Genomic DNA, 12,813 nt, shown 5'->3' with positions numbered 1-12,813 from the left:
GGATTAAGTAACAATTTCCAACATGCGTGTCTGCTACAGTATTTAAGTAGTGGAGTTGAAACTGCTGGAGGGGGGGGGGGGTAGCTGTCAGGGAAACACACATTTGCTCTGGTTTGTGTCTGCAAGCTTTGGGCAACCATTTCATTACTTTTGCCAGTTTTCAAAAGTGTGACATTTTCCTAAATAACAACACGACTCTATTCTACAGAGAACTATAGTGAACCCTGCATTACATGTCACCAAAGGACTATTGATTTGAGACTCGCAGATGGCAGTGAGGTGGTGGTTACCAAGCTGTTAATTCTCATTCTTAAGCATTTTACTTGATCTGCAGGCTAGACCATGCCCTCTAAAAAGACAAACCTGTAGTTTGGAAATGGAAATGTGCTGATTTTTAGGGGACTGCTCATTCCTGTACAACTTCCGGTTCTCAAGTTATGAGCATAGTAACGGAAAAAATGGCATTCTGAAAATCAAGAGCGGTATAACGATGATGTGGGTAGCACACTGTGCTATGAACTTGGCAACTTGAGTTTGAGTCCCGGCCATGGCTAACATCAGTCACGAGTGATATCTGAACCGGTTCCGGGCCGCCCCTTCACCCACATGCACTAACCAGCATGGTGAAGTATGGTCAAGCAACCCCCATGACTGACACAGCGTGGAGAGTCCATCATCCAGCAGCGAGATAACACAAGTGCTGTAAACATTTTTTACATGATTATTATTTATAACGATGATGACGATGCTGAATCTCCCACACTGCCCTTGGCTGCCACAGCCCCGATCCACTCCTCGTGCTCTCACGGCGCGCGTTTGATGACACGCGTGCGCTATCGCAAGCGTGCGCACACCTATCGTTGACGAGCGCACACGCGCGCGGTGCCGCCACAGCTTTTCGACATTGAGAACCCCGTGCACGTGGGCGGCCGCGCATTCATCTTCACCACCGAGGGACACCTGCTGCCCGTCGGCCGCCAACTGCGCAGGAAAAAGCTCGCCAGTGGCAGTGGCGCCAATGGCGTTGCGGGGAAGGCCCAAGGAGCCTCGGGTGAGAGTGAAAGCGGCGACGCAGGGGACGCCTCCGCCGTCTGGCAAAGCCAACGATCCTGGACGACGACGACGACGACGGAGCTGCCTGGCGCTGCCCCCAACTCCAGCGTGAGTGCCTCCCGTCTCGGCAGCGCCGTTCGTCGTGTAGATGGGCGACCGCGGGCACGGTCGGTTCTAAAGCCTTGCGGAGCGTTTCTCGGCTCCGCTCATCATGACCCCATCGTGGTACAGATGGCCGTGATTACCGATCATCGTGTGCTCATGCAGTGTCGGTGGCTTAATTTGCATATGGATAACAAAAAAAATTGGCAACCACAATTAAAAGCGTAACATGGATGGGGAGAGGAATCAAGAGTTGAGAAACACTGACCTAGAGGCCAGTAGGCGTGCGATGATGCAATCGTTCATCGGATAAAAATGGACTCCTATGCTCGTGATTCTTACGGTGAATTGTATAGTATAAGAATCCGTAATTTTCGAGTCGTGTGTGTGCCGTGTGTAATGTGTGCGCATGACCCCCGCAGCCACGAGAGGTGCTAGATTTCACTGACGTTAAAAAAAGAATGTGTTCTTGACAAAAGCCCTGTGAAGCAGCACTTCCACGGGCTGTTCTCTGATTACACCGAGGCACAACACTCTTGAGATTTCCAAAAATTGATTATTCATCTCGTGATGTGATGATGCCAATAGAACGACTGCAATGCATTGTTTAGCAAAAATAATTTAATGGTCACTAAGGCTTTCATGGGGAAGCTCACAGCCAATAGCAAAGGGACTCTTGCTGAATTTTACTGCACTCACAACAGCAAAAAGTCCCCGTTATTTTCATTGGAATTTAATACGTCTGTGCTCCAGGGGCGATGCTGACTCAGAGGAATAGAACGCCAGCCTCGTGTGGATGATTTACAGAGGGGGGCGAGCACAAAGCGTGCACCGCTGCCGCCGATAATCGTCTCGGCATCGGAGGATTTGCATTGACGCGGCTCAAATAAGGAGTCGTTTGTTTCGCAGTGAGGGTGTAATTATCGTGCCGAAACATACGGAGGGAACCTTAATCAAGATGCGGCAATCATTTGCCTAACGTGTAAATGACGTGAATGTAAAGTAGAGAAATGTAAGAAGTCATTCGATGACGTTGCGTGCCCTCGCAGTGGGTTGTTATTTACACGGTCGGTTCGATGTCGATCGTACAGATACCAGAAAAGTAATGACTCATGGATACATTTGCATTTAATGTTTTTAATGTTGTGTTTAAAAATATGATTATTTTGAATTGATGCAAATTGTATGGTTATATTTGAGAGCCGTGGTGCAGTGGCTATACACTGGGCTATGAACTTGGCAACCCGAGGTTGATGCCAGGTGACGGCTAACATAAGTGTCGGGTGATGTATGAATAAGGTCCTAGCGCACTGCCCTTTACTAATCCACACTGACCAGCCCCCCCCTATGGGTGGCATGGCATGGGAAGGCCTTCATCTAGCAGTGGATTGATATAGAGGCTTGAAATAATGTATTTTAAATTACATTTAGAGGACAAAACGGTGCCAACAAGACAAAAGTTGAATTAGTTTTACTGATTATCACATTTAATTGTGACCCCTGAAGCGTGCAGGGGTGTGCTTCATTACATGCCTACTAAGTTACAATGCATCCCTAAGCCAGGCAAAATTTAAGTAATAATAATATTAAGAAGGTAGTAGAAAGAGACAAGAGCGATCTAAATGCCTGCTCACACCGAATTAGCAAACACGACGGTAGACTCTGTCCTGTGCATAGGACAGTCAAAACCATTTGAAAATGAAATTACAGCGACCCACCTTCACGCGTCTTTTGAAGTCCCACTCGTGCTTTTAATCACCGGAAAGAACGAGGACGTTCATATCAGGGTGGTCACATTGAATAATAGAAAAACCATTGGGAGGGTGCAGATATTTTTTATTTCCCCATTTCAAAGAATTGTTTTGACAATCCACAGCGCACGCTTTGAACAGAGCGACGATCAAAGAAAGTGCCACCGCTGTGTTGATTGAGCCACTTCTTGACTTGCCCAGTGACTTAATGTTCATAAAGGAATAATAAGATGTAGGTTCAACCCTGCAACTACTTGCTCACACCAACTGCTGGCAGAAGGGTCTCAACTAGAAGGGACGTTTCTAGTGCCAGAAGTCCTGTAAGGCAGGGGTCCCCAACTCCCGGGCCGCGGACCGGTACCGGTCCGTGGCCTGTTAGGAACCGGGCCGCACAGCAGCAGGAGGTGAGAGCGGTGAGTCCGCGCGTGGCCCGCCCCCATAATTTTATTATTTACCACTTCCATCCGCGCCTCTTTCCCGCACTGCGCACTTGTCTCAGTCACAGTGTTGGTAAGCCCACAAGCTGCTAACCCCTAGCCAGAATGAGTAAAAACACACGTCGCTGGAGAGCTTCTTTGAAAAGGGGGAAAGACCCAATGATGATGATCCCCCGCCCCCCCCCGGTCCGTGAAAAAATTGTCTTCCACGAAACCGGTCCCTGGTGCCAAAAAGGTTGGGGACCGCTGCTGTAAGGCATCGGATGCACCCACACTTTACCCCACCACATGCAACCTGCAGATTGACTTACCTGTGGTGCTGCTGGGTGGACAGAGGCAGAAGGGTGGGGGAGGGGGGGATTTAGAAATGTGCATCTAGTTACAGCTGCCGCACTGGGAGTTCGAACTGGCGACCTTTGCATTACAAATTCACTGCGCTAACGACACGGCCGTAGGATAAACAGGGTTTAATTTTGACTTAAAGCTTTCATGACTGCAAGGAATTCATATTCTTGGGTCGTTCGGTGAAGTCGCGTAGATAGGTTCTGTTATTTTCTTTGAACCTATCTACGTGACTTTACGGAAAGACCCAAGAAGAATATAGGGTTTAATTTCTCACTGAATTACTTCCCGGGTCGCTGTTATCCTGGAGTAGGCATGTGACGAGTAGCCGAAGCGAGAGGATGAGGTGGTGCTGGGTGCAGAAATATTGTCTAGGTAGCTCGCCCAGACACCCGGCTGAAAGTGAGCCCCAAGTACTCACAGTTTACCCCACCACGCACGACCTGGCGATTGACAGACTGTGATGTACCCATTTATTCTGCCGTGAAGGACAAGTGAGGGGGTTTTAAAAAAAACGTGCCCATGGTAATTTTCTCCAGGGTGGCTTAATATCTCCTGTGTGTGTCTCTCTCTGTGTCTCTGTTTGTCCCTGGCAGTGTTGGCGGGTGAACCCGGAGAGAAGATTTTCTTTGCCACTGAAGCCAATGTACATGCAGCAGATTGAAAGCATGGTGGGGCTGCTGTGAATATGCCAGTAAATCTCAATACGTGCCTCATCCACGAGATGAATGTAGAAACAAAAAAAAACCTCAACTACTTTTCAACTGATGCGCTGGCACCTGTGGCTTGGAAAAATAAATGTGCAAAGGCTACAGCCAGGATAAACAAATAAGGGGCTACATCGGTAGCTGTGCACAAGAACACATACTAAAAAAAAGCCGAACCTGGTGCCTTGTAACAAAAAAATATATAATAGCCTGAGGATTTGGGGCTAGCTTGTCCATCTTGGATATTAATCAAATCGTTTAAGTTTCAACGAAGGGCTCGGCGAGTCTCAGAATTGTCTCTGAGGAGGGTCCTGCATCGGGATGTTTGGGCAATCCTATTTATAGGTGTTTTTGCACTTCTAAATTATTGAAGATCTGTTTGTTATGCAATCTTGTCAATGAGGAAAAAAAAAAAGCAAACCTCATCTTTCAACTTAATACAGTTCATTTGTCCGTTAAGATTATGCCTTGAGGCACCGCAGGGTAGGGAGAAATTCATCCGACTGTAAAGACGGCACTCTCAGCCGTACGCTCTGCGCACTGCAGAGGGGGCCGTTGCCCGAAACGTTACCCTGTCGCATAATGAAATCTCTTTAACGGGCAGTATTTATGACGAACGTGGTGAGAGTTTTTGTTGTGTGCGCTGTGCTCAAACAGACAAACATCTATGCAATAGGGATGTCTGATTTGTCTTGTTTTATGTCAATTTGTCGCTGTTGTACCGAGTTGTGAAAGTTTGCTGTTTTGTAAAGAGCAGAGTTTACATGTTCATAAGCAGTGCTTCTTCTGTCTCGCTGGCAGTGTTGTTGACCGTCTGACATGGGTTTTTGAAAGTTAAAACCGTGGGCTATTTATTACGCTTCGGGGTCGCTCTAAACCGGCGGACGTTTGATGATGCCTTTGATTCATTGATCGATATCCAGTCTTCCACTCGCGATAACGTGCATCACATCGTTTGTGTGATGTACGTATCCGTGTACTTCAGCGGACCAATGAAAACATGTACGGTCGCTCGGATATGAATACTGACAGGAAGTCGGGCACATCAGAGCCTTTTATCTATCGAGTGGCACGTTGCGACTGCCGCAAGCGTCGTTACGTTACGCATCGATTAACATCGATTCCAATGCGTCGAATCGCGCGCGTCAAACAAATGCATTACTATCGATTCGTATCTGCTGTACGTAGTTGGTTCACGTGACCCCCCACCCCCTGCAGCCACACGTGGCCTCAACATTCTCCACGGTGCTCAAAATTGTTTTTCTTATTGAACCGAATTACGACCCAGAATTGCCAGGGGGGTGCATCATCCTAGCCCTAGTCGGCATGGTCTCTGCACTGTGTCTCGTGCCAGGCCAGGTCCTGTTTTTTGCAGTCAGCCAGTGACTGTGACCCGTGGAAGACGAGGTGTGGATGTTCATCGTCTTGAGGGGGAATCGGTGTGGGCAGTGCCTTCCCCCGTGTAAGCACAGTCTACTCCAAAGTGGCCCCACAGTGACCCGTTTTTATTTTGATAGGGGTGGGGAATTTGCATCCACTGTGAGGTGGCCCGCAAGTTCGATTTATCCGACACGGCAAGCATCTTGGCTGCATTTATTGGGTGCACGATATCAATATTTTCACCAAAAATTAGACACGCACTTTATCCCTGAATTTAGCACGCGGAAGCCATTTTTCTGTCACTGCCAAGGGCCTCTTGCAGTGACAGAAGTGACCGAGGTGTGGGTGCGTTCGTGGGTGACCCGCCAAAGGTATTTGAACATTCATTTGGCTCTCGATAAAGCAGGGAGGTTCCCTCACCCCTTGTTTTTGTGACGAGGACGACAGCAGATGTGGTCCATTGGAGCACGACTCGGAAAAAACGAGTTGTGCGGGCAAAGAAACGATTTGCGGCAACAGCTGCGCGCGGTGACTTTTGTGGGCATCGTCGTACCCTTAAATTGGCTTGGAGTTATATGACTATATTTTTGAAAATTCAAATAGAGCTGTGATAATTTACAGATAATAAGGGTGCGTGGATATTTTGTTTATAACTAAAAAAAAAAATTCCTCTTGGGCACTTTTAATGCGCCGCTGCGAGACGTTAACTTTAATCGCCGAATGGATGAAAATATTCACGAGCTGTTCGTTACCGTCGTCTGATGTGGGGCGTTGGGCTTTTGAAGCCCTGTCCGTTATTGAAATTTGAGCCATAACCGTGCTTGAGAAAACCCACGAGGGCTAGAAGTTAGGCAAATATCCAGTTTTTTTTCTGGCTTCGTTTACAAAGCCAACACAGGACCACTGATCTTTTTTATAATTATTACACAAAGCAAAAGAACAAGTACTCTATTTCTGGTTGGTAGACAATCAAAATAACTCGGCCAATGTGTAATGATAAAACTCGTGTAAGTTTTCAAAGTTTATTGAAAATACAGCCTTAGCACACTCAAGTACAGTACGCGAGGACACGCTTAACGGCTCTGGCCATAAATGGTTGATTACTCTGAGCCAGTTGTAATTGAGAAAATGGATTGATAAATAAATGAATAAATAGAGTATATATTCTTTCTTATAATATAAGTGGTAATTGTGCCATATTTGTGTCACAAGCAATGGGGAGCAATATCGAAAATACGATGCGTGTAATGTGCCTTCGAATTGTGAAATAACGATGTCGAAATGATATTTTTCTAAATACACTGAAATAAAGTTATTGGTGCATCTATCGTATCGGCCCTGTGCTCTCTTCACAGTTGTATCGTTACGCATTTATTATAAAAAAAAAACGGGGATTGAGAGTGATATAGTGACCTGGTCTTGATAATTCGAGACGAGAAAAATGCTCGTGAAATCTCACAGCTTTGCCTCCCAACCCAAAGGCTCCAGTTGTCTTTCCAATATTTATCCCGATGTTTTATTTTACGCAAACGAATGCCAGGTTTCAACAAAATTGAGGAATAGGAGGAAAGTTTAGTTTTTTCTTTTTAAAGATTAGCATGGTGAAAATTGTAGTTCGTGGTTTCTTTTGACCATCAAAATACCATTTTAGTCGGAATGAGTCGCAGGACTGATGGACAACGTTTGACGTTCTCGTCATGTAAATGTGTAGAACCCATGTAACGATTATCACGTAACAGACCAGGTGGCTCAGCGGTAGAGAGTGGTTTGGAATCGCAAAGTTGTGAGTTTAAATCCTGCTTGGGGGTCAACTCGGTCCGTCATCCCTCTAGGGTTACTAATGAGTACAACTCCACAGTGGTTGTCCTATGGAAAGACTCGTCTCCCATTATAGGGACGTGGAATTTTCACTGTTTCGGGGCTGTAAACGGGAGATGACCACCGCCTGAATGCTCATTTGAACAGAAATCACTTTAAATTTTGATTTAAAGCTTTCGTGACTGCAGGGATTCATGTTCTTGGTTCTTTCGGTAAAGTCACGTAGAAGGGAAATAATAAAATAATACAAATATAAAACGATACAAATTCTCACGACGTTTCGACTGTAACACAATCAATCATCATCAGGTGTGAAATCCACAGCAAGAAAATTCGTGAGAATTTTTATTGTTTTATATTTTTATTATTTTATTATTTCCCTTCTACGTGACTTTACCAAAAGAACCAAGAATATAGAAATCACTTTGACGTTTTCATTCGCGCCACATTTAGCAGAATGTCTTTGGCCAGGAATCATTAAAATAATCCAGAGTTAGTCCTGTGTTCTGCAGCAGTAAGTCAACATTAACAGGTTTTATTTTTATTAGAGGACGTTAACAAAGACTATAGCCACACGGAATCATTAAGATTTCAAAAACTTAATGGGATATTAGACCATTTTTTTAGTATAAACACAGCTGGCATTGTATTCTTTTTTATATATATATAGTGCAGTTTAACACGTAGGCTTTCGTGACCAATATCCATAAGAGGTTTTTGGGTTAGATCACGTAAATATATAAATGTGCCGTTAAAACCCGCCACCACCCAACTAGTAAGGGTTGTCACGTAAACAGAACGTGGCCAATTCGTCACTAGTACAGCACACCGGTGTGTTGGGGAGCCAATTGTAAATGTTGTGGCTTGGCTCACCAACACACCGGTGTGCTGTACTAGTGACTAATTGGCACGTTCTGTTTACGTGACAACCCTTACTAGTTGGCTGTGTCGGGTGGTGGCGGGTTTTAACGACACATTTATATACTTACGCGATCTAACTCAAAAACCTCTTATGGATATATAGTGCACTTTGCATTTATCTTCAGAATTGCCTCGTTCACGTAAACCAATGAAGCATTAGCAGGGGCTTCCAACCTTTTGTGTATAAAAAAAAAAAATCGTTATTCTTAATAATTTAATTGGATAATTTCTATACGCTAAGCTAATGGTCTTATAGACAAACTGCTCCCTGGTATATAATGTGGAATTTCAACAACTGATACATAACCACCAACAGATGACCACCGCTGTTTTAATGCAGCTTTTGAATTTCAGCGGCACTATGCCAAACTATTGTCCACTGACCAAATTAACGGGAAAACGTAAAGAGCGTTCGCTAAACGGAGGTGCTCTGTATGGAGTCGGCCCGCATCATCCTGAAATTAATGCGCGTCTGCCCTCCCTTTGGGGGCGTGGCCGGAGCGGGGGTCCCTCGGGACACGAGGCACCCTCGAACGGCCGCACGGACGCCCTGCGTCTCCCGCCAGCGCAGGAGCAGCACGACGGCCGGCACGGCGCTCGCCTCGCAGAACGCCAGCCCGTGCCCCATCGCCACCAGCCAGCCCGTGACGGCGGCGCCGGGAACCCTTCCCGGCGCCGTCGCCACGTCCATGAACACCCTGGGCGACACGCACACGCCGTGCACGATGGCCAGCGACAGCAGCAACGTGTGGAGCTGCCCCTCCGCCTGCGCCCGGCGCCGCGTGCACACCCAGGGCCGCCCCTTGCCGGGGCACCGCGCCCGGCACGCCGCCAGCGCCGAGCAGCTCGCCGAGAAGACGAGCGGCAGGCAGAAGTGGCAGCCGAAGATCCACCAGATGCGCGAGCGCTCGTACGCGGCGTGCAGACGCTCGGCGAGGATGCCGGCGGCCGCCCGGCGCCGGCGGGAATCGCCGCCGTGCGACGTCCAGCCCGGCCGCACCTCGCCGGCGAAGCCCGTGGAGCGACGACGAAGCTCGGGAGTCGGGCTCGCTCCGAACGTTGCTTCGCGCCGCGACCGGTTGAGCCGCGGAGCGAAGGCGGTGGCGGCGGAAGAAATTCCGAGCGCGAGGTCGGCGGCGAGCGACATCGGGCCGGAGGGGACGCCGGCGGTCTGGCCGGAGACGTCGGCGGAGGGAGACGGAACGAGTCGGAGCGGCGGCTCGGACGGGCTCCGTCCGAGGGCGACCAGCGGCGGCAGCAGCTCGGGGAGCGCGAGCAGAGCGGCGCCCGCCCAGATGATGGCGATCTTGCCCGCGATGGAGGCCCACGTCTCGTCGGCGCCGGAGTGCGTGGGCAAGAACGCGGCACGAAGCCGCTCCATGGCCAGGGCACACAGCGTGAACGTGCACACGCCCAGCACGAGGGCCTGTCAAAGACAACGGTCCCCCATGTCGCCTCTTCTTAACAGACTGCCGATGGGGCAAGTGCTGCGAGCGAGTAGCGGCTACGAAGGCCGGCACGGAAAACGACGAGTTGGGTGGCCAGCACCACGCCTGGCCGTCTTTGTCTTTTTTCGTAGTGCGGCCACCCGTTCTGTCAATGCACTGCTGGATGAGGGTATCCCCACGCCGTGCGGGTCGCACGAGTTATATGACCATACTTCACCACGCTGCTCAGTGCGGGTTGGTGACGGTAGGTAGGAGAGACGTGGGGGCATAATTACAGTACAGTACAATTTGGCTGCAATTATTCAAAGTTGTTTACTACACTATTCTCCCTAAGCCATGCCCCTGGGAGGCAGGACAGCACGTAGGTTATATAATGCTCGTGGTATGAGTGCTCTCTCTGTGTGCATGGGTTTCTCCAGGCAGTTTGTTTTTTTGCCACACGCAATGGTAAAATTAATAACAATGTCATTTATCCAGCAGAGCTGCAATGAGTCCCAAGCCTCTTGTTCAGGAGGGTACTAACATTGTGATATTTGGTCAATTCCATTTTAAAAAAGCTTTTGTTTTTGCACGTGGGAGGAAACCAGCTTTCCCAGACACAACTAACCACGCATTTAAAAGGATAACACTCCTTTTAAATGCCCACGCAGATGGATTGAAGAATCGGCTTCTTCTACTATGAGACATCTCCTTTACCAGTGGCAAAATATAGTAATAGGTTTTTACCCTTTCAACTGGTACAAAAACTGACACCTTTATACAAGGCATCATGTTTGCAATAACCACAACACAAGCAGTCAAAATGCAAACAAAAAGAAATAGCTCTGATAATGATATGCACTGTCCTTGAAGTTGATTGGTCCACACCCGAGACAGCTTTTCTTAGAGCCTAGTCTCCATTGGTGTTGGACCAGATGACGCCAAAAGGCGTACAACTCAAAAACAGTGCACTATCAGAGTAGTGAGAGCCCGGGGTAAGCATTTACACTATGAGACATCTCCTTTACCAGTGGCAAAATATAGTAATAGGTTTTTACCCTTTATTTTTGTTTGCATTTTGACTGCTTGTGTTGTGGTTATTGCAAACATGATGCCTTGGTATAAAGGTGTCAGTTTTTGTACCAGTTGAAAGGGTAAAAATCTATTACTATAATCAGCTTCTTGTATTCTGCCATCTTCTTCGCACCTCCAAATGGCACGGTTGTCTAGGTACGGTGCGAAAGAAGTTCAACGTATGGCACGTACATCTGGTCACCTTAGAGCCCCAGTGGGTTAGTGAGTGTAATACACTTGTGTGGTCCCGCAATCCACGTTGGGTCACAGGTGCGAGCCACCACAGTTTGACTGCAGTATTATTGATTATGATGATTAAGACCCTTGCTGAGAATTAGTCCTGACCACTCGGTGAGGTTTCCCCTCTATAAATGATGACCGCATTATTGATTCATGAAGATGTGGACTCTAGCGATGGGTCTTGAGACTCGGTGAGGTTTTCCAATCTAAGCTCTCAGTGGTTCTTAACCTTTACTGCAGCCTTTCACCCCTTTTATTCTTGATCGTTAAAACAGTTATCATGTTAATAAAGACATACACTTTTATTAAACAAAGCGTTGTACTTACGAGCCCGTGCTTAATTTGTGTTTCGATGATTTACCTTCTAAACATTTTTTTGGCATGCCTCGCACCCCCAGAAAGGGCAACTTGCACCTCCACGGCATGCGTGCCCCCCCCCCCCCCCCAGGTTAAGAACCACTGCCAATCTACAGGTATCGTGATGACATACGTTACTTCGTGATGCTCCTTTGGTAGTGGTGCATAAGCACAATAGACGAACAAATAAGTAATATTTTAAAAAACTTTTTTTTTTAAAACACGCTTTAATGAAATGTAATGTACTCGTAATGGAAGAACTCCACGACTCCAGGAAGTGGCCCCGAAGCTTGCCATAACGTCAGGGGCCGTGTTGATTTACAGCTAACGTGAGTTGAGTGTGGACAATTAGACCCAAGCCGAAACAACATATAAAAAATAATGTTTAAAAATATATATTTTTTAATGATAGAATATAGTATTGTCATCAGTATGACATACCTATACCAAGTTTGCGGTTGATACCACATTGGGAAGTGGGTAAAAATGTAGTTACAAGATTTGAGGATACAACAGACAGTGAGTTAATAAAAAGCGTGTAATAAAAAACTCGTCACCAACACTGCTTTAAAAGAAAAAAACAATCTGCGACGTTTCAGGCAGTGACCCTTCAAGTGCATTGAAGAAGGGCTATTGGCCATAACGCTGCCGATTTTCTCAAAATGTTTCTAATTGTTTTATCTTTTTAAGGCAGGGTTCTTGGGGAGTACGTTTAGGCAGGGGCGGTTTCTTCATTAGGGCGATTGGGCGACGCACCACCACTGTCATTCAACCACAGAGTCACGCTAGCCGTCACTGTGCCTCTGGATATAGTCCAATCAGCGTCATGTCACGTTCTGTGGAGTACCGCCTCTTTTTGGGCGATTTCACTCCGGCTGAGAATCGCCCCGAGTGGTCCCACAGACTTACATTCAAAGATGTTTTTTTCGAACGGGGGGTGCTGCAATGCATTCTCTATGGCTTCCGGGAGGGCTCGCACTAACGTGCTTACGTCATCATACGTAAGCACGTTGCATCCAACAATATTATTTGTCGCCACCTAGTGGAATCTTTAATAAAATAAACTTGAGTGGATTGTATTAATAGTGAGTATAGAAACAAACAAGATGTATTGTAAGAGTCACTTTATTTTTCATTAATATTAAAGAAGTGAAGTTGCCTTTACATGCTTAAGCTGTTAATTTATCTTTTGCATGGGTGGACC

At 47.1% G+C, this 12,813-nt stretch overlaps 1 protein-coding gene across 1 annotated transcript in view; it reads left to right on the top strand.

Annotated features, from left to right (window-relative positions):
* EDEM1 (ER degradation enhancing alpha-mannosidase like protein 1) overlaps positions 1-7,097 on the top strand; it is a 28,675-nt gene extending 21,578 nt beyond the window's left edge. Inside the window, exons 11-12 of the mRNA XM_078610589.1 lie at positions 895-1,161; positions 4,282-7,097. Of these exons, the coding sequence (XP_078466715.1) occupies positions 895-1,161; positions 4,282-4,371 (357 nt within the window). The 3' untranslated portion in view covers positions 4,372-7,097. The remainder of the gene's footprint in view (positions 1-894; positions 1,162-4,281) is intronic.
* Positions 7,098-12,813: the final 5,716 nt, after the last annotated feature.

The sequence above is a fragment of the Lampetra planeri genome, chromosome 34 (assembly GCF_965212315.1).
Source record: "Lampetra planeri chromosome 34, kcLamPlan1.2.h2, whole genome shotgun sequence".
Lineage (NCBI taxonomy): Eukaryota > Metazoa > Chordata > Hyperoartia > Petromyzontiformes > Petromyzontidae > Lampetra > Lampetra planeri.
The sequence above is the reverse complement of the archived record's forward strand: the minus strand, read 5'-3'. Positions and strand labels throughout refer to the sequence as shown.